At 50.3% G+C, this 21,815-nt stretch overlaps 1 protein-coding gene across 3 annotated transcripts in view; it reads right to left on the bottom strand.

Annotated features, from left to right (window-relative positions):
- LOC142296184 (heterogeneous nuclear ribonucleoprotein L-like) overlaps nucleotides 1-21,815 on the bottom strand; it is a 180,344-nt gene that overhangs the window by 14,625 nt on the left and 143,904 nt on the right. For all 3 annotated transcript variants that reach the window (XM_075339486.1, XM_075339487.1, XM_075339484.1), the window contains 3 exons: nucleotides 19,805-20,006; nucleotides 19,580-19,637; nucleotides 18,054-18,155 (listed from right to left, as the gene is read on the bottom strand). In XM_075339486.1, coding sequence (XP_075195601.1) covers nucleotides 18,054-18,155; nucleotides 19,580-19,637; nucleotides 19,805-20,006 — 362 coding nt within the window. The remainder of the gene's footprint in view (nucleotides 1-18,053; nucleotides 18,156-19,579; nucleotides 19,638-19,804; nucleotides 20,007-21,815) is intronic.

Genomic DNA, 21,815 nt, shown 5'->3' with positions numbered 1-21,815 from the left:
CGCCTTGATCTTCTTGAGGACCCTCGGAATTAGAGGGAGCGGAGGGAAGATGTACGGGAGACTGAACTGGCTCCACGACAGGGTGAGGGCGTCGACTCCTAAAGCCAAGCGGTCGCGGCACCGTGCTACAAAGTGCGGAACCTGACGGTTGAACCGGGAGGCCATTAGGTCCACGTCCGGAACTCCCCATCTGTCGCAGATCTGGTTGAAGACTTCCCGGTTGAGGGACCATTCTCCGGAGGCGAGGCCTTCCCTGCTGAGGAAGTCCGCCCCCCAATTGTCCACGCCTGGGATGTGTACCGCTGAGATCAGGGAGTGATGACACTCGGCCCAGTGCAAGATCTTCTTGACTTCTCGCATCGCCCCGACACTTCTTGTGCCGCCTTGGTGGTTGATGTACGCCACCGCCGTCGCATTGTCCGACTGGATCCTGACCGGGCAACCCTGTACGAGGTGCCGAAACTGCTGCAAGGCTAGCCGGATGGCTCTTATCTCCAAAATGTTGATCTGGAGGCAACTCTCTCTCGGTGACCATCGGCCCTGCGCTGTGTGATGTCGAAACACTGCTCCCCAGCCCTGGAGACTGGCGTCGGTGGTCACTATCTTCCAGTGGAGCGGGAGGAAAGACCTCCCTGATGCGAGGTTGCGCTGATTGAGCCACCAACGGAGGGAGTGGCGGGTCTCCGGCGAAAGATGAAACCTGCGGTCCAGAGAAAAGGGAGATCTGTCCCACTTCTTCAGCAAGGCCAGCTGGAGGGGTCGGAGATGGAACTGTGCAAAGGGTACCGCTTCCATCGCCGCCACCATACGACCGAGGACTCGCATGCCGAACCTGATGGACACTTGGCGCTGACACCGGAGAGCGCGGAGTCCTCGTTGTAGGGAGATCTTCTCCTGTGTGAGGAAAACTCGCCCTTGGATGGTATCGAATACCATGCCTAAAAAGGTGATCCGACGGGCCGGGATCAGAGAGGACTTCTTCCGATTTATCAGCCACCCTAACCGTGAAAGGGTGTCGATCGTGACCTGAACCCCAAGACGACAGTCCTCGAAGGAAGAGCCCTTTATCAACATATCATCCAAGTACGGGATGACCATGACACCCCTGGCATGCAGGACGGACATGGCAGCCGCCATGATCTTCGTAAAGACCCTGGGTGCGGATGCGAGGCCGAAGGGAAGAGCCGTGAACTGGAAGTGATCTTCCGCTATCGCAAAGCGGAGGAACTGTTGGTGAGAGGTGGCTATCGGGACGTGAAGATAGGCGTCTTGAATATCCAGCGATGCCAGGAATTCGCCTACCTCCATGGACGCGATGACGGACCGGAGTGACTCCATTCGAAACGGCCGAGGTCTCACCGACCTGTTCAGAAGCTTTAGGTCGAGGACGGGACGGACAGAGCCGTCCTTTTTGGGGACCACGAAAAGGTTGGAATAGAACCCCTTGAAACGCTCTGCGGGAGGGACTGGTACCACGACTCCGGTTCGGAGGAGGGAGTCTATGGAGTGAAAGAACGCGCGAGCCCGCGCGGTAGACTCGGGAGGGCGAGATAGGAAAAAACGTCTCGGTGGCTTTGCCTCGAATTCTATTTTGTAGCCTGATGTGATGATCTCTCTGACCCAGGCATCGGCGGTCAGGGGGATCCACACATGCTGAAAACGAGACAGACGCCCTCCCACAAGTCTGGCGCTGTTGCGCGCCGACCGCGAGTCACTTGGATGAACGACGGCGGTAACCGGAAGAGGATCTCGTGGACTGGCGGGGGCGTGAACGCCAGGCGGGATTGGTCTTGAATGACGGGGTCTTCCTGTCTCTCGGAGGAGAGCGGCTTTTCCGCGGCTGGGGATTGGAGCTGAAGCTGCGAAAGGGCCGGAAACGAGCGGTGGAGCGCCGATTCTGGAAGCGCTTGGGACGCAATTGGGGGAGAGATGTACTCTTTCCTCCCGTTGCATCGGAGATCAGCTGGTCCAGCCTATCTCCGAAGAGACGCTCCCCTAGGAAGGGCAGAGAAGTTAGTGACTTCTTAGAGGCCGCATCCGCGTTCCAGGACCGGAGCCAAAGGGCTCGACAGATGGCCACATTGTTGCTGGCGGCCTGGGTCGCGCAACTTGCAGACGCCAGGGCTGCATTGAGCAAGTACTCACCCGCGAGGGAAATCTGCGAGGCGATGGGAACCAGGTGCGGATTGGCAGGAATGGCGCGGAGACCGCAGTGTAGCGTGTCCGCCCAGGACATCAGGGCCTTCGCAACCCAAACCGAGGCGAAGGCCGGAGAGAGGGATGAGCCCGCTGCCTCGAAAGCGGAACGAGCCAACCTGTCAATAGTACGGTCCGTAGGGTCTTTGAGAAACGTACCGTTAGTGAGTGGAAGGACTGTGTGAGAAGACAGGCGGGAGATTGGGGGGTCGACCACAGGGGAACCTGCCCAATCCTTTCTAAGACCCTCAGGAAAGGGATAATGCAAATCGATGGACTTACCGCTGGTAAATACCCTGTCCGGCTGTTGCCTGTGGCTGCGCAGTAACGCAGCGAATTCTGGATGTCCGCTGAACGTGTTCTGGGCCCGCTTCACCCGCTTAAAGGAGATCTGGGTGCTCTGGGAGGAGACTGGGTCCACCTGTACCTTCAAGGTCTGGTTTACTGCTTCTATCAGGCTATTTACCATGTGCCGGATATCGGCCGCCTGCTCTGAGTCCTGCAGGGGTACCGCATCGGAATCATCCTCGGAGCAGTCAGAAGCCTCCCTGGAGGACTGACGGTCTGGACCTGGGGATGAAGGTGAAACCTGGGAAGAGTCTGAGGACGAGACCTGGCGGGTCCGTTTCTGAGCAGCAGAGGAGGACCCTGCAACGGGGCTCACCTGCTCCGGAGGCAATTGCGCCGGGTCTGCGGGAGTCTGGGCGAGCATCGGCAGCAGGCGTAGAGCTTGCGCGATGGTCCGAGAAGCCTCAGAGAGGGAATCTACGGACTGGGACAGGGACGCTAGCCAGTCGGGGGGGGCGGGACGCAGGGCCCTGCAGCATATGGCGCTGTGGCGTCTGCGGTATCAGAAACGTCGGCCGCGGAGTTCTGCGGAGGCTGCGCGTCTGTAGAACAGACGGAGCATAGTGGGGCGTCCTGACCCTGGGAAAATTTGGAGCTGCAGGAGGAGCATGCAAAAAATAGTGCAAAGGGGGCCTGCTTGGATTGGGTGGGCTTAGCCTTAGGCATGGTGCAAACAGGTACTCTCCCTGGTGGCTGCTAGGAAGGAGACAGGAGAGGGTTAACTCGTCCCTAAACTCAGAGAATGCTACCTAGTGAGGGCTACTCCTTAGGAGCAGAGCTTACCCAGGTCCTGCGTGCTGCCCACCAGTCCAGAAGTGGAGTCCAGGAATGAGCTGACCAGAAAACTCAGAACGCCGGCGCGCTGCAGCCTCAGGGGACCAGAGGCAGGCTAAAATGGAGAGGGGACGCTGGAGGAGGCTGGGGGAGGAGCAGGATTCCGGCGCGAAAAAGCCAGGAGGATTTACAGCCCCCACCATCAGCCAGGAGGCAGAGCAGTGGGAGGTACAGAGGGAGACGACCGGCGGCCAATAGCGCTGCAGGGGGGCATGGCTAGGACGCAGGAGCGACTAGGCCGAGACCGGGGACTAAATTTATGGAGAGGGCCGTGGGGAAAGAGCAGGGAAGTCGGTCCTACCTGCAATCGGCGGCGCCGGCTCAGCGATGGATGTGGTGCAGGCAGGGCTCCCTGCCCTGCCTGTGAACAGCGCTGCTCGTCCAGGAAGGCTCCGGGGGAGAGCGTGCTGAGGCAGGGTAGTGGACATCATGATGGGGGTAGACAGCCCCCTATCACACACGCTGCGGAGGATCCATCCCTGCTGTACTCCCCTGTACGCCCTTTGGGGTGATACCTCAGGGCGAATCAGGGGTGCCCACAAAACAACCTGCCCACACGCGCACCCCCGGGAGTGGTACCACGGGGACGGGCGGGGGAGAGGGCCCCGACGTCTCAAGCCCCTGCGACCCTGGGGAGCGGTACCCACGGGGCTGCGGAGAATGAGTGAAGCGAATGCCTGCAGAGAAGAAGACGACAGGTATGAGAGTGATGAGCGGCGCCGAAATAAAAGAAAAAAGCGCAAAAAATACATGGCTGAGGGGGGCCGAGACGGCCCACATCAGCCTCCTACGACACTAAGCTAAAAACTGATCTGAGCCCGCCTCCGGCTCGGGGTGTATGCTGCTAGGGAGGAGCTAACTTTTTTATGTTTACTTAGTGTCAGCCTCCTAGTGACAGCAGCATAACCCATGGTCCTGTGTCCCCCAATGAAACGATAGAGAAATGTGTTTGTAGTCTTCAGACTTCATAATGCCATGCACACGGTCAAGCAATCCCAGTGCCAGAGGCAGCAAAGCAAACCTAAAACATCAGGGGCCCTCCGCCATGTTTGACTGTAGGGACCGTTTTCTTTTCTTTGAATGCCTTTTTTTTTTTTCCTGTAAACTTTATGTTGATGGCTTTTCCCAAAAAGCTCTACTTTTGTCTCATCTGACCAGAGAACATTCTTCCAAAACGTTTTAGGCTTTCTCAGATAAGTTTTGGCAAACTCCAGCCTGGCTTTTTTATGTCTCGGGGTAAGAAGTGGGGTCTTCCTGGGTATCCTACCATACAGTCCCTTTTCATTCAGACGCTGACGGATAGTACGGATTGACAGTGTTGTACCCTCAGACTGCAGGGCAACTTGAACTTGTTTGGATGTTAGTCGAGGTTCTTTATCCACCATCCGAACAATCTTGCGTTGAAATCTCTCGTCAATTTTTCTTTTCCTTCCACATCTAGGGAGGTTAGCCACAGTGCCATGGGCTTTAAACTTCTTTATGACACTGCGCACCGTAGAAACAGGAACTTTCAGGTCTTTGGAGATGGACTTGTAGCCTTCAGATTGATCATGCTTCCTCACAATTTGGATTCTCAAGTCCTCAGACAGTTCTTTGGTCTTCTTTCTTTTCTCCATCCTCAATGTGGTACACACAAGGACACAGGACAGAGGTTGAGTCAACTTTAATCCATGTCAACTGGCTGCAAGTGTGATTTAGTTATTGCCTGTTAGGTGCCACAGGTAAGTTACAGGTGCTGTTAATTACACAAATTAGAGAAGCATCACATGATTTTTCAAACAGTGCCAATACTTTTGTCCACCCCTTTTTATGTTTGGTGTGGAATTATATCCAATTTGGCTTTATGACAATTTTTTTTTTCATTGAAGACAAATTAAATTAAGATAATAATACCAAAGAATTTGTGATTGCAATCATTTTCAGGAAGAAACTAAGTATTCTCTGACAGAATTACAGGGGTGCCAATACTTTTGGCCAGCACTGTATAATATAATAAAATATATATATATATCTCCTTCATGATAAAAAAAAAAAAAGAAAAAAGATACATACGAGTGGTGGGGATTATAAGTGATTTGTAATTCATCAATTCAGCCTAAAGAGAATGCCGTTCTTGTACAAAGTCCCTCCCCCCCAAATAAAAGGTACAAATTACTGGACATAAAAGTGCCATGATGTAATCGGTAACATATCTTTACTATAGTGTCTATTGCAACTGTTCTAGCTATAAATTACATATTTGTCTTGATTTGCAAGTTCATGATATACAGTACAGACGAAAAGTTTGGGCACACCTTCTCATTCAAAGTTTTCTTTATTTTCATGACTGTAAAAATTGTAGATTCACATTGAAGACATCAAAACTATGAATGAAAAGATGTGGAATGAAATACTTAAAGTGTGAAACAACTGAAAATATGTCTCATATTCTAGGTTCTTCAAAGTAGCCACCTTTTGCTTTGATTACTGCTTTGCACACTCTTGGCATTCTGTTGATGAGCTTCAAGAGGTAGTCATCGGAAATAGTCTTCCAACAGTCTTGAAGGAGTTCCCAGAGATGCTTAGCACTTGTTGGCCCTTTTGCCTTCACTCTGCAGTCCAGCTCACCCCAAACCATCTCGATTGGGTTCAGGTCTGGTGACTGTGGAGGCCAGATCATCTGGCGTAGCACCCCATCACTCTCCTTCTTAGTCAAATAGCCCTTACACAGCCTGGAGGTGTGTTTGGGGTCATTGTTCTGTTGAAAAATAAATGATGGTCCAACTAAAACGCAAACCAGATGGCATAGCACACCGCTGCAAGATGCTGTGGTAGCCATTCCGGATCAGTATGCCTTCAATTTTGAATAAATCCCCAACAGTGTCACCAGCAAAGCACCCCCACACCATCACACCTCCTCCTCCATGCTTCACGGTGGGAACCAGGCATGTAGAGTCCATCCGTTCACCTTTTCTACAAAGACATGGTGGTTGGATCCAAAGATCTCAAATTTGGACTCATCAGAGCAAAGCACAGATTTCCACTTGTCTAATGTCCATTCCTTGTGTTCTTTAGCCCAAACAAGTCTCTTCTGCTTGTTGCCTGTCCTTAGCAGTGGTTTCCTAGCAGCTATTTTACCATGAAGGCCTGTTGCACAAAGTCTCCTCTTAATAGCTGTTCTAGAGATGAGAAGGTGTGTCCAAACTTTTGGTCTGTACTGTACGCATAGATGTCTACACGAACAGGGCTTAGCAGAAAAATAATTCAGACATTACATTATTCATTTGATTCTGGGTTCTGCAATTCTTAAATATATAATAATGAATAATTAACTGTTGATACTATGTGTAGACATGAGCTTACATGGGCTGAAGGACCAGGACTAGGGGACTTGGACTTCAATGTTGTGTACTCCTTTGGTGCCTGGGAAGTTTCTCCAATAATGGGGATGGTCACAATGACTTGTGTTGAGGAATATGAATCCAAACAACTCAAAATGGTGACCTCTGTCAGTTATCCTACATAATTTCATATTCTGCATTTTTTGGGACAATAAGATGCACTTTATAACAAGAAAAACTCTTCATAAGTGTCTGCGTCTTATAGACGGGAGGCAGCTTCTTATGAAGGAGGAGAATGCTGACACTAAGTCCTTCCTGACATAACAGATAACATGATTTGTACTCAAAATTATGATCGCTTTCCATTATACAGAAAGGACATTACTTAAAATTCTCACTGACCAGACTCTATCCAGTGTCATTGGTGTACAAAAAGTACTGCGCAATTGGAAAAAGCAAACAATTTACTCAATGCAAAATAAAAGCTCCGACATGAAGAACTGGAAGTGAAATAACATTGGCAACAAAGAGAATTGCTGTATGAAGCTTCATTGAGATAAATAAGTAAAAATCTATCCTTTAGCGGGTACTAGTTGAAAATTTAGGCTGGTGTCACACGAGTATGAAAAACCGGTCCCATTCTCATCCAGGAGAGTAGAATGATTTTTGCACACTTGTCATCAGAGTGCTATCCATGTAAAATCCATTTTTTTCTCAGCAAACCATTATTCATTTACAGGACCATTTACAGTGTTCTCTGCTACAGAATAGTTTTGTATCCATAAAAACAGATGCCAGTGATGTCCGTTTTTTTCTCGCACCCATTGACTTGTATTGAAGAGTCTTGCACAATTTCGGCATCCACTCGCAGCATGCTGCAACTTTTTTTCTCTTCCAGAATCTGGATGAGAAAAAAAAAGACCTGACTATCTGCTCCAACTCAATGACTAACATTGGTCTGAGCGCAACGTGAGATTTTCTCGCATTGCACTCGTCAGATTCATATGCTCATGTGAGAGACAACAAAAATGCACCCTCTGGCAGACTCTTGACAAATGTAAACACTGCGTTTGACAAAAAAAAAACCCGAAGTAAAACGCATGCGTTTTCACTGTATTTTCTGTGTTTGAACTGCGTTTTGGATAGTGCATTTTTAAAGGAGAAATAAAATATGGGATAGGATTTGATAGATAGCTAGAATACAGATAGCATGACTGCTTGCCGACAGCAGACAGAGCCGCACGATGAGAATGAACTCAGGTGAACCTCTGAGGTCAGTGCCATGACACAGGCAGTAGTGCGGGCCACAATTGTGACATCAGAGTTTCACCAACGTTCATAGTCATTGTGCGGCTCTGTCTCTTTGTGCTGTCATGAAATCGGGTGAACCACTGACGTCAGTGCTGCGACAAAGGCAGTAGTGCGGGGCCCGCAGCTGTGACGTAGGAGCTTCACTCCAGTTCATTCTCATTGCATGGCTCTGTCTCTGTGTCGCGGCCTGATTTGCGGTCACAGGTGAAGGACTCACCTGTGACCGCAAATCACCTGAGTGACATCCCGCTGATCGCATGGCTCACTTCAGTTACTCGGGTGATTTGCTGTCACAGATGGAGGACTCCAGCTGTGGCCGCAGGTAATCTGAGTGATGTCACCGCTGAAAGCGCGACTAATTTCAGTTGCTGTGTGGCTCTCACAGAGAGCAGTTGTGCTCTATGGCCGCTCGCTATGAGCTTTTCGATGTAGCAGAGCTGGAAGCGTCGTGGGACTTCGTGTGGATTACAATCGGACCTGGAAGGGTGTTTGGGGGTTAATAAAGTGGTGAAAGGGGGTGTTTTTTTGTCTTTTATTCCAAATAAAGGATTTTTTGGTTGTATGTGTTTACATTATTTGGGTGTATTGTGTTTATATTATTTCACTTACAGATTAATGATGGGGGGGGTTTCTCAGATGCCTGCCATGATTAACCTAGGACTTAGTGGCAGCTATGGGCTGCCATCAACTCCCTCTTACCTCAAATGCTACCACAACAGGGTAATCGAGATGAGCCGGGTAAGGTCCCAGGACTGTCGCATGTCATGAAAACGGCAATTCTGGGCAGCTGCTGGCTGATATTTTTAGGCTGGGGGGCAACCTAAAAACGATAAAACTCCCCAGTCTGAGAATTCTAGCCAGAAGCTGTGAGACTTTATCTTGGCTTTGTATCAATGGGGGGGGGACCGCATGTAGTTTTTTTGTTAACTTATTATAATGCATGATATAGACCCGCTCACCTGCGGCGGTGATTGGTTACAGTCAGACGCCCCCACACTGAGTATCAGCTGTCAGACTGCAACCAATCATAGGCGCCGGTGGGCGGGGGAAGCAGTGAATATGAGATGAGCCTAATGAGCGGTTGAAGTGAATGTGAAATAAGCCTAATGAGTGGCAGGCACTTTCAGAAGCAGGAGAGGCCGCGGGAGCAGTGTGACAACCGCACCACGCCGGTGATTGGCGAGTATGAAAGACCGAGACCGGCAGAGAGAGAGCGCGCCAGAGAGAGAGAGAGAGCGCGCCCAAGAGAGAGAGAGAGCGAGAGAGAGAGCGCGCCAGAGAGAGAGCGCGCCAGAGAGAGAGAGCGCGCCAGAGAGAGAGAGCGCGCCAGAGAGATAGAGAGCGCGCCAGAGAGAGAGAGAGAGAGCCAGAGAGAGAGAGCGCGCCAGAGAGAGAGAGAGAGAGCCAGAGAGAGAGAGCCAGAGAGAGAGAGCCAGAGAGAGAGAGAGAGCCAGAGAGAGCGCGCCAGAGAGAGAGAGAGAGAGAGCCAGAGAGAGCGCGCCAGAGAGAGAGAGAGCGCGCCAGAGAGAGAGAGAGAGAGAGCGCGCCAGAGAGAGAGAGAGCGCGCCAGAGAGAGAGAGAGCGCGCGCCAGAGAGAGAGAGAGAGGGAGAGAGAGCGCGCCAGAGAGAGAGAGAGAGGGAGAGAGAGCGCGCCAGAGAGAGAGAGCGCGCCAGAGAGCGCGCGCCAGAGAGAGCGCCAGAGAGAGCGCGCTAGAGAGAGCGTGAGAGCGCGCTAGAGAGAGCGAGAGCGCGCCAGAGAGAGAGCGAGAGCGCGCCAGAGAGAGAGCGAGAGCACGCCAGAGAGAGAGCGAGAGCGCGAGAGCGCGCCAGAGAGAGAGCGAGAGCGCGCCAGAGAGAGAGCGTGAGCGCGCCAGAGAGAGAGCGTGAGCGCGCCAGAGAGAGAGAGAGAGCGCGCCAGAGAGAGAGAGAGCGCGCCAGAGAGAGAGCGAGAGCGCGCCAGAGAGAGAGAGCGAGAGCGCGCCAGAGAGAGAGAGCGAGAGCGCGCCAGAGAGAGAGAGCGAGAGCGCGCCAGAGAGAGAGAGCGAGAGCGCGCCAGAGAGAGAGAGCGAGAGCGCGCCAGAGAGAGAGAGAGAGCGCGCCAGAGAGAGAGAGCGCGCCAGAGAGAGAGAGAGCGCGCCAGAGAGAGCGCCAGAGAGAGCGCGCTAGAGAGAGCGTGAGAGCGCGCTAGAGAGAGAGCGAGAGCGCGCCAGAGAGAGAGCGAGAGCACGCCAGAGAGAGAGCGAGAGCACGCCAGAGAGAGAGCGAGAGCACGCCAGAGAGAGAGCGAGAGCGCGCCAGAGAGAGAGCGAGAGCGCGCCAGAGAGAGAGCGTGAGCGCGCCAGAGAGAGAGCGTGAGCGCGCCAGAGAGAGAGAGAGAGCGCGCCAGAGAGAGAGAGCGCGCCAGAGAGAGAGAGCGAGAGCGCGCCAGAGAGAGAGAGCGAGAGCGCGCCAGAGAGAGAGAGCGAGAGCGCGCCAGAGAGAGAGAGCGAGAGCGCGCCAGAGAGAGAGAGCGAGAGCGCGCCAGAGAGAGAGAGCGAGAGCGCGCCAGAGAGAGAGAGCGAGAGCGCGCCAGAGAGAGAGAGCGCGCCAGAGAGAGAGAGAGCGCGCCAGAGAGAGAGAGAGCGCGCCAGAGAGAGAGAGAGCGCGCCAGAGAGAAAGAGAGAGCGCGCCAGAGAGAAAGAGAGCGCGCCAGAGAAAGAGAGAGCGCGCCAGAGAAAGAGAGAGCGCGCCAGAGAAAGAGAGAGCGCGCCAGAGAGAGAGAGAGAGAGCGCGCCAGAGAGAGAGAGAGAGCGCGCCAGAGAGAGAGCACGCTAGAGAGAGAGAGAGAGCGCGCCAGAGAGAGAGAGAGCGCCAGAGAGAGAGAGAGCGCGCCAGAGAGAGAGAGAGCGCGGCAAGTGTCATGCACCATATAACCCTCGCACAAGAGATGTGTAACACACCATGAGGATAGGCAAAATATAAAAGATCTCTGGTTGGATTTCACCCCATGGATTCCCACTGATACCCTTAAAGTACATGGTAAAGTTCCCATGTTACGGCTTTACAAAATGTATTTTTTTTTATCATCGTGTGTCCAAAGAATAATTTTATTGCCCCACTCCTTACTTGCAAAGAGTTAGGAAGCGAAGGGCCTTGGCTCTCTGCATCAAACACAAAAACCCCTTCTACACTGAGGCCATGAAGCTAGTGCCTACGGGCATGGCTTCATAAACCCCCTGGCTTATATCTATTATAGATGTGGAGAGCTTTTCAGACAAATGGATTATTGTCAGCATTAAAAAAAAAACAAAAAACAAAAAAAAAAAGAAGGGAATTTTGTTACTTACCGTAAATTCCTTTTCTTCTAGCTCCAATTGGGAGACCCAGACGATTGGGTGTATAGCTACTGCCTCCGGAGGCCACACAAAGCATTACACTAAAAAGTGTAAGGCCCCTCCCCTTCTGGCTATACACCCCCCGTGGGATCACGGGCTGCTCAGTTTTAGTGCTAAAGCAAGAAGGAGGAAAGCCAATAACTGGTTTAAACAAATTCAATCCAAAGTAACATCGGAGAACTGAAACCGTTCAACATGAACAACATGTGTACCCGAAAAAAACAAAAATCCCGAAGGAAACAGGGGCGGGTGCTGGGTCTCCCAATTGGAGCTAGAAGAAAAGGAATTTACGGTAAGTAACAAAATTCCCTTCTTCTTCGGCGCTCCATTGGGAGACCCAGACGATTGGGACGTCCAAAAGCAGTCCCTGGGTGGGTAAAATAATACCTCAAGTTAGAGCTGCAAAACAGCCCTCCCCTACGAGGAGGCAACTGCCGCCTGCAGGATTCTTCTACCTAGGCTGGCGTCCGCCGAAGCGTAGGTATGCACCTGATAATGTTTGGTGAAAGTGTGCAGGCTCGACCAGGTAGCCGCCTGGCACACCTGTTGAGCCGTAGCCTGGTGTCGTAATGCCCAGGACGCACCCACGGCTCTGGTAGAATGGGCCTTCAGCCCTGATGGAACCGGAAGCCCAGCAGAACGGTAGGCTTCAAGAATTGGTTCCTTGATCCATCGAGCCAGGGTGGATTTGGAAGCCTGCGACCCTTTGCGCTTACCAGCGACAAGGACAAAGAGTGCATCCGAGCGGCGCAGGGGCGCCGTGCGGGAGATGTAGATTCTGAGTGCTCTCACCAGATCTAACAAATGCAAATCCTTCTCATACCGATGAACTGGATGAGGACAAAAGGAAGGTAAGGAGATATCCTGATTGAGATGAAAAGAGGATACCACCTTAGGGAGAAATTCCTGAATCGGGCGCAGCACTACCTTGTCCTGGTGAAACACCAGGAAGGGAGCTTTGGATGACAGCGCTGCTAGCTCAGACACTCTCCGAAGAGACGTGACCGCTACCAGAAAGGCCACTTTCTGTGAGAGTCGAGAAAGTGACACCTCCTTCAGAGGCTCGAAGGGCGGCTTCTGGAGAGCAACCAGTACCCTGTTCAGATCCCATGGATCTAACGGCCGTTTGTACGGAGGGACGATGTGACAAACCCCCTGCAGGAACGTGCGTACCTGAGGAAGTCGTGCTAGACGCTTCTGAAAAAATACTGATAGCGCTGAGACTTGTCCTTTAAGGGAGCCGAGCGCTAAGCCTTTTTCCAAACCAGATTGCAGGAAGGAAAGAAAAGTAGGCAATGCAAATGGCCAGGGGGACACTCCCTGTGCAGAGCACCAGGATAAGAAAATCTTCCACGTTCTGTGATAGATCTTAGCAGACGTGGGCTTCCTAGCCTGTCTCATGGTGGCCACGACCCCTTGAGATAATCCTGAAGACGCTAGGATCCAGGACTCAATGGCCACACAGTCAGGTTCAGGGCCGCAGAATTCAGATGGAAAAACGGCCCTTGTGACAGTAAGTCTGGCCGGTCTGGTAGCGCCCACGGTTGGCCGACCGTGAGATGCCACAGATCCGGGTACCACGATCTCCTCGGCCAGTCTGGGGCGACGAGTAAGACGCGGCGGCAATCGGACCTGATCTTGCGTAGCACTCTGGGCAAGAGTGCCAGAGGGGGAAACACATAGGGAAGCTGGAACTGCGACCAATCTTGCACCAAGGCGTCTGCCGCCAGAGCTCTTTGATCGCGAGACCTCGCCATGAAGGTCGGGACCTTGTTGTTGTGCCGAGACGCCATTAGGTCGACGTCTGGCACTCCCCAGCGGCGGCAGATTTCCTGAAACACGTCCGGGTGAAGGGACCATTCCCCTGCGTCCATGCCCTGGCGACTGAGGAAGTCTGCTTCCCAGTTTTCTACGCCGGGGATGTGAACTGCGGATATGGTGGAGGCCGTGGCTTCCACCCACATCAGAATCCGCCGGACTTCCTGGAAGGCTTGCCGACTGCGTGTCCCACCTTGGTGGTTGATGTATGCCACCGCTGTGGAGTTGTCCGACTGAATTCGGATCTGCTTCCCTTCCAGCCAGTGCTGGAAGGCTTGTAGGGCAAGATACACTGCCCTGATTTCCAGAACATTGATCTGAAGGGTGGACTCCTGCTGAGTCCACGTCCCTTGAGCCCTGTGGTGGAGAAAAACTGCTCCCCACCCTGACAGGCTCGCGTCTGTCGTGACCACCGCCCAGGATGGGGGTAGGAAGGACCTTCCTTGTGATAATGAGGTGGGAAGAAGCCACCACTGAAGAGAGTCCTTGGCCGTCTGGGAAAGGGAGACTTTCCAGTCCAAGGACGTCGACTTCCTGTCCCATTGGCGGAGAATGTCCCATTGAAGTGGGCGCAGATGAAACTGCGCAAACGGAACTGCCTCCATTGCTGCCACCATCTTCCCTAGGAAGTGCATGAGGCGTCTTAAGGGGTGCGACTGGCCTTGAAGGAGAGACTGCACCCCTGTCTGTAGTGACCGCTGCTTGTCCAGCGGAAGCTTCACTACCGCTGAGAGAGTATGAAACTCCATGCCAAGATATGTTAGTGATTGGGTCGGAGACAGGTTTGACTTTGAAAAGTTGATGATCCACCCGAAGGTCTGGAGAGTCTCCAGCGCAACGTTCAGGCTGTGTTGGCATGCTCCTTGAGAGGGTGCCTTGACAAGTAGATCGTCCAAGTAAGGGATCACCGAGTGTCCCTGAGAGTGCAAGACTGTTACCACTGCTGCCATGACCTTGGTGAAAACCCGTGGGGCTGTCGCCAGACCAAATGGCAGGGCTACGAACTGAAGATGGTCGTCCCCTATCACGAAGCGTAGAAAACGCTGGTGCTCTGGAGCAATCGGCACGTGGAGATAAGCATCTTTGATGTCTATTGATGCTAGAAAATCTCCTTGAGACATCGAGGAAATGACGGACGGAGGGATTCCATCCGGAACCGCCTGATTTTCACGTGCTTGTTGAGCAGTTTTAGGTCCAGAACAGGACTGAAAGAGCCGTCCTTTTTTGGTACCACAAACAGATTGGAGTAAAAACCTTGACCTTGTTCCTGAGGAGGAACAGGGATCACCACTCCTTCTGCCCTTAGGGAGCACACCGCCTGCAGAAGAGCATCGGCTCGGTCGGGAGGTGGGGAGGTTCTGAAGAATCGAAGCGGAGGACGAGAACTGAACTCTATCCTGTACCCGTGAGACAAAACGTCTCTCACCCACCGGTCCTTGACCTGTGACAGTCAAATGTCGCCAAAGCGGGAGAGCCTGCCACCGACCGAGGATGCGGAGAGAGGAGGCTGAAAGTCATGAGGCAGCCGCCTTGGAAGCGGTTCCTCCGGCTGCTTTCTTTGGGCGTGAGTGAGCCCGCCAGGAATCTGAACTCCTCTGCTCTTTCTGAGTCCTTTTGGACGAGGAGAATTGGGCCCTGCCCGAGCCATGAAAGGACCGAAACCTCGACTGTCCCCTCCTCTGTTGGGGTTTGCTTGATCTGGGCTGGGGTAAGGAAGAGTCCTTACCCTTGGACTGTTTAATGATTTCAGCCAATTGCTCACCAAACAGTTTGTCTCCAGATAATGGCAAACTGGTTAAGCATTTTTTTTTTTTTTTTGGACGCAGAATCTGCTTTCCATTCTTTCAACCACAAGGCTCTGCGTAAAACGACAGAGTTGGCAGACGCCATAGATGTACGGCTCGTAGAGTCCAGGACAGCATTGATAGCGTAAGTCGCAAACGCAGACATTTGCGAGGTTAAGGACGCCACCTGCGGCACTGATGGACGTATGACAGAGTCCACCTGCGCCAGACCAGCTGAAATAGCTTGGAGTGCCCACACGGCTGCGAATGCTGGAGCAAACGACGCGTCAATAGCTTCATAGACAGATTTCAACCAAAGGACCATCTGCCTGTCAGTGGCATCTTTAAGTGAAGCCCCATCTTCCACTGCAACTATGGATCTAGCCGCAAGCCTGGAGATTGGGGGGTCCACCTTTGGACACTGGGTCCAGCGTTTGACCACGTCAGGGGGAAAAGGATAACGTGTATCCTTAAGACGCTTGGAAAAACGCTTATCTGGATAAGCATGATGTTTCTGGACTGCTTCTCTGAAGTCAGAGTGGTCTAGAAAAGTACTCAATTTACGCTTGGGATATCTGAAATGGAATTTCTCTTGCTGTGCAGCTGCCTCCTCCGCTGGAGGGGCTGGGGGAGAAATATCCAACAGTCTATTGATGGCCGCTATAAGGTCATTCACCATGGCGTCACCATCAGGAGTATCCAGATTGAGAGCGGTCTCAGGATTAGACTCCTGATCATCTACCTCTGTCTCATCATACAGAGAATCCTCTCGCTGAGACCCTGACCAGCGTGATGACGCCGAGGGTCTCTCCCAGCGAGCTCGCTTAGGCTGCCTGGGACTGTCGTCCGAGTCAGAGCCTTCAGCCTGTGATGCGTGGGACCCCCTTGGAGCACGGATTAGTTCCAACTGAGGGGGACCGGGGAACAGTGAATCAACAGTGCCCATGGTCTGAGCGACCGGCCTGGACTGCAAAGATTCTAGAATTTTTGTCATAGTCACAGACATTTTATCAGCAAAAACTGCAAACTCTGTCCCCGTCACCGGGGCAGGATTCACAGGCATCTCTGCCTGGGCCACTACTAGCATAGACTCCGGCTGACGAAGTGGCACAGGGACCGAACATTGCACACAATGGGGGTCAGAGGAACCTGCCGGTAGATCAGCCCCACATGCGGTACAAGCAGCATATAAAGCCTGTGCCTTGGCACCCTTGCTTTTTGCGGATGACATGCTGTCGTCTCCTCAGAGCAATATAGGGTATAAAGCCAAGAAGCGACCGTACAGTGCAATATATATAAGTACAGACAAAAGTACACTAAACAACACTGTGGCACTAGTGGGGTCAGCACCAAGGTGCTGCTTACCGCCCGCTTAAGAGCGGCTGTGTGGTCGCCAGAATCCCCTGTCTGGATCTCCTAGGGCTATGTCCGTTCTTCAGCTCAGACTGCATGCAGGAATGGCTGCCGGCGTCCTGTGAAGAGGGGCGGGCCGTGGGCGTGCTGCAGACAAAGAGCGGGAAACTGGCGTCCCACTGTGCCCAGTGAGAGGGCTGGAGTATGTAAATACGACTCCAGCCCTCGGCGCTGACTATTGTACAGCGTCTCTCCCCTTCCCTGACTGACAGGGCTGGGGGCGGGAACGAAACGTAACTAGGCCGCAGAAGCCGGGGACTAGATTTATAAGCGCTGCTGTCGTAAAAGCACGGTCGGCGCGAAGTCCCCGGCGCACCACAAGTCACAGCCGCGCCGCAGCCTCTAGGGGCGGCCGGCGCGGTAGTTCCCCACAAATAAACTCACTGCAGCTAAGCTGCAGTGAGTATAGCCCAAGCGCGCAGCGCTACTGTCCCCGGCGCACTAGCACACCCAGCAACGCTGGAGTGTGTCTGTGCCTGTCTGCACGGGGACACAGAGTACCTGAATGTTGCAGGGCCTTGTCCCTGACGGTACCCAGCTCCGTATCCAGCAGGTTCTCCGGGTCTGTGGATGGAGCCCGGCCTCAGAGCCTGGAGGCCGGTAAGATCCCACTTCACCAGAGCCCTTCAGGGGGATGGGGAAGGAAAACAGCATGTGGGCTCCAGCCTCCGTACCCGCAATGGGTACCTCAACCTTAACAAACACCGCCGACAAAAGTGGGGTGAGAAGGGAGCATGCTGGGGGCCCTAGTATGGGCCCTCTTTTCTTCCATCCGACATAGTCAGCAGCTATTGCTGACTAAACAGTGGAGCTATGCGTGGATGTCTGACCTCCTTCGCACAAAGCTTGAAAACTGAGCAGCCCGTGATCCCACGGGGGGTGTATAGCCAGAAGGGGAGGGGCCTTACACTTTTTAGTGTAATGCTTTGTGTGGCCTCCGGAGGCAGTAGCTATACACCCAATCGTCTGGGTCTCCCAATGGAGCGCCGAAGAAATACAGACTGGTCACTTCCTAAATTTGAAGAATATAGATATAGCATAACTAACAAAAAAATCTAGACAAGACGTGTTTTCTGTGTTTGTTACATAATAAATATTTACATTGCTTAAATTTAGGAAGCATAGTTGATCTTTTAAAGAATTACCGAGTGGTTAGCAATGCATTAATATACAGGTGGTGCCCAGTATATGGTTGATATTTGGTCATTTGTCCATATAATGCATAGAAGAGCTGAATCCACCAGAACAATGCTGTAGTTTGAGCAATACAGACAGCTGTCCGCCAAATGATGGTTCAGCCAGTAGCAGTCTCGTTCATACACAGGAGTACTCGCTATGCCACTTGTTCCTGTGTTTTTCAAGAGCGGTACCGTCAGACATATTTGGCAGTGGCTTATTTCAATGACAAATAAAGGATCGCTGGCCCAATATTACACATGCCTTAACCTTGACAGTTAATTGCCTGAGGCCCCTATACATATTAGACGGTCAGCTAAACCTGTCAATATCGGCAGGTTTGGCTGATTTTATTGTAATGTGTACGAGGGGCTTCACAGTTTGATATGCTTGTGTTTTTAGCCATTAACATTTGCTCAGATGAAGTTCCGACACAACAGACTACAGCACAAAACATTTACGGACATGGCGGCACTTACAAGGTATTTTTATTGTGTAGTGATTTAATACTATGACTGCTTCCAGCGCTTCACTCTTTGTTTTCCACTCAAGGAGACCGGAGGATGAAGGCTTAAATGGTTCTGTAGAGGAAATACAGAAAGAAAGCTTAAATAGGGGGTAAAAAAACCCACTTATAAGCAGAATTAATTATAAAAGTAATATAATGGAAGGACAATACTGAGTAATAGCTTGGCACATACATCCTTAGGCATATTGACAGTTGAGAGTAGAAAACAGCTTTCATGTTGACCTAAGACCACCACTAATATCTAACATGAAAGGATTGTACATAGAATGTAAACCCTCCGGGCATTGGGATCATGGATTTCTACTGTGACAAATAAGATCGAAGACTGCAAAATAAACTCAACTGATTTGAATAGATCTTTGCTTGAAATGTTAGGGGCCGATTTACTAACGCTGATGTACTTTTACATAATGCAAACTTGGAGTACACAGTCTAACCAAATGTATCAGTGTCTTATGGCATTTCAGAAACACCTCGGTTACTTACCGGTAGCCGGTTTTTTCAGAACCCATGACAGCACCACGTGATTATATGGGTGCTGTCATGGGTGAGGGTAAAACACCTCGGTTACTTACCGGTAGCCGGTTTTTCCAAAACCCATGACAGCACCCATATAATCACGTGGTGCTGTCATGGGTGAGGGGAAAATAGATGTCATCTTGATATTGCCGAGATTAAGTTTACACCATCTGGATAAGGTAAGATAATAGACCAGATTTGAGGTTCCAGTACTGCCACCTCAATTACCAAACGTCAAAGCAGGAGGCCTCACATATCAAAATGGTGAAGACAGTGGAGAGCCTAACTTTAGTCTTCCTCGCTTAAAGGATTAGAGCTTTCCTCCCTAAATTAAACAGGAATTTAGGGGTTTTCCTAATCATGTATAAAATGATAAATAAATTAATAATAATAATAATAATACTACAAAAAATGGTGTTAAAATTATGTGGCAGCAATTACTGACCACTAAAGTGGTTTAAGCCATGCTCAACAATGATCAGTTTTACAGGATTTATTGGCTTTGGTCAACATGTAGCCCTAGCCTTATGTTTTAAAAGAGATTTTTTTTTTTTTATTCCAATGGTAGCTGTAACATTCATGATACTGAATTATACTAATAAAAAACAGAGAATTTGGGCATGAAAAAAAAAAAATATATGAGTGCTCCATTGTATTAATTTATTGGAATATCAAAGTAAAAATGTAGTCAAACAAAAGAATGTTAAAAGCATACTGCCATAAATTAATTTAGGAGGACACAGAAGGATATACCAGACATTTTATAAGTATGCACTGGTAACGTGTAAATACTTTGATGTTACATTAAAATTAATATATTTGTGCACAATATACTTATTTTGTTGGGCTTTTTTCATGCGCAAGTTCTCATTGAGTTTATTAACTTTGGTTTACATACAGGTGTTACAATCACTGTATCCATACTGAAAACATTTTTGTATTATGGATTATACTCACGTCTGGGTTCAAATGCTTTATGCTTGATGAACTTTGGAACTTTTTGTTGTTCACAGATCTGAAAAAAAATCGCCATATAAAAATAGTATTAAATAGGGACAATTAGGGGTACTATTCCCATTCACACTCAGTGTTGGTTGGGAAGCTTGGTTTTCACTGAGAAAAGTGTAAAACATGCGATAAGGTTTGACTGTAGTATAATTTGGAGCACCATATTTTACTTACCTTCAGTAAGTCACTTTCTGACGTGTTCAATGGAGCATTATAATAGCGCACCACACAAGATGGCGGCTGCATTGTATTTTTAGAAGGCTGGCTGTCGATCGTAAACCTATTAAGTTTGCTCATTCCAAACTCTTTGTAACTACTTGAACCATCTCGAAGTTGAAACATGTGACTTGGAATTACAGAATGCTGTTTTGATACACTGAAGGAGAAAAAAGAAAAAAAGAAAGTAAAAAAAAGGTAAAACCATTAGGTAATAGTACTGATAAAATATGTTCTACTACTCTTATTTTTCAACTTTTCAATAGCATTGCAACGGGTCACACACCAATGAGAATGGAATTTTTTTTTCTGCAAGAAAACAAACAAAAACACAGTTTTTGTATATATTATGCAAATAGAAATGGAGCAATACCCGCATATGGCCAGTCCATTCCTAAGGCTACTTTCACACATCCGGTTTTTGCTCTGCGGCACAATACGGCACTCTGCAGAAAAAACGCAACCGTTTTTTTTGACGCCGGTTGCGTTTTTTTTTTTGCATAGACTTACATTAGTGCCATATTGTGCCGCATGGGCTTGCGTTCGGTCCGGTTTTTGCCGCATGCGGCAGATTTAGCCGATACCGCGGCCGGATGGAACGTTGCCTGCAACGTTTTTTGCTCCGGCAAAAAAAAAACGCATCGCGCCGCATCCGGCCGCTGCGGCGCATTTTCAATGCATGCCTAAGGACGCCGGATGCGGCGCGATGCGGAAAAAACGCATCCGGCCGCCGCATGCGGTTTCTTCCACTGCGCATGCTCAGTAGCGTGCCGCAACCGGAAAAAAAACGGACCGGCCGCATGTAAAAACGTATGCAAAAGGATGCGGTGTTTTCGCCGCATCCGTTGCATAGGTTTCACAGCCGGATTGAGCCGCAGTGCTCAAACCGGATGTGTGAAAGTAGCCTTAGTTACTGAGAAATCTGTGCTTGAAGAGACAGGCAAATGGGGCTGAAGTGCTTTTAACAAATGTAAACTCTTCCCAAGTCTCTGGTCTCCCCAACTATTTGCCCCCCAGCACCAGCCTCTTTCCTTAAGGCCTCCATCACACGTCCGTGAGAATCACGCACGTTTTTTCACGGACGTGTCAAAGGTGCGTATTGCCCTCCATGTGCCTTGTTTATGGCACACGTGTGTTCTCCTTGTGCTATCCACGGAGAACATGAACTTTCTGCTCACCTGTCCCTGGTGTTGCTGTCCGAGGTGCTGATCTACAGATTCTAACCCTGCCGACTGTCCACTGCTGCTGCTTCCGGCCCGCAAAGTAGTGAATATGCAATGAGCATAATGAACGGGGGTCGGAAGCAAGTGACAGCAGCGGCAGAGACAGGAGGGCTGGAGAAGGTGAGTATAGAAATTTCCTTTAAATTCACAAACTCATGTGTTTTCTCCCGTGCGTGTCACACAGATCACATCCGTGCGGTCCATGTGAAACCCGTGATGCCGGAGAAAAATGGACATGTCTACATGTGGAACATACGGGCACACGTATTCTCCACACGGACCATGAGAAAACACGCACGTGAGCGCAGACCCATTGATTTTAATGGATCTACGTGTGCCAGTGTCTGGCACGTGAGTAAAAAAACCAAACATGTACCGGAGACACGGACGTGTGAAGGAGGCCTAAAGGAGTATTCCCATCTCCAAGGTAGTAATCTCCAGAGGGTAATATCAGTGCTGTACACATTGCGATTAATTGCATAAGAAGGGGTCAAATGCTGCGCTGCCGAAGTAAGGGACAATACAGAGGATTCTTTGCAGTGACTTTATTTCTATGCGTTTTTGGAATAATCTCTCCTCTTCAGGGAAAAAAAAAAAAAAAAAAAAAAAAAAAATCCTCTCATATTGATTTTTATCTGAAGGGATAAAGATTTCTCTGAAACACGTAGAAAAAGTTACTGAAAAGAATCCTCTGGATTGTTCCTTACTTCGGCAGCGCAGCATTTGACCCCTTCTTATAAGATTTA

This window comes from Anomaloglossus baeobatrachus, chromosome 3 (genome assembly GCF_048569485.1).
Source record: "Anomaloglossus baeobatrachus isolate aAnoBae1 chromosome 3, aAnoBae1.hap1, whole genome shotgun sequence".
Lineage (NCBI taxonomy): Eukaryota > Metazoa > Chordata > Amphibia > Anura > Aromobatidae > Anomaloglossus > Anomaloglossus baeobatrachus.
Note: the sequence above shows the minus strand (reverse complement) of the source record. Positions and strands in the feature narration are given on the sequence as shown.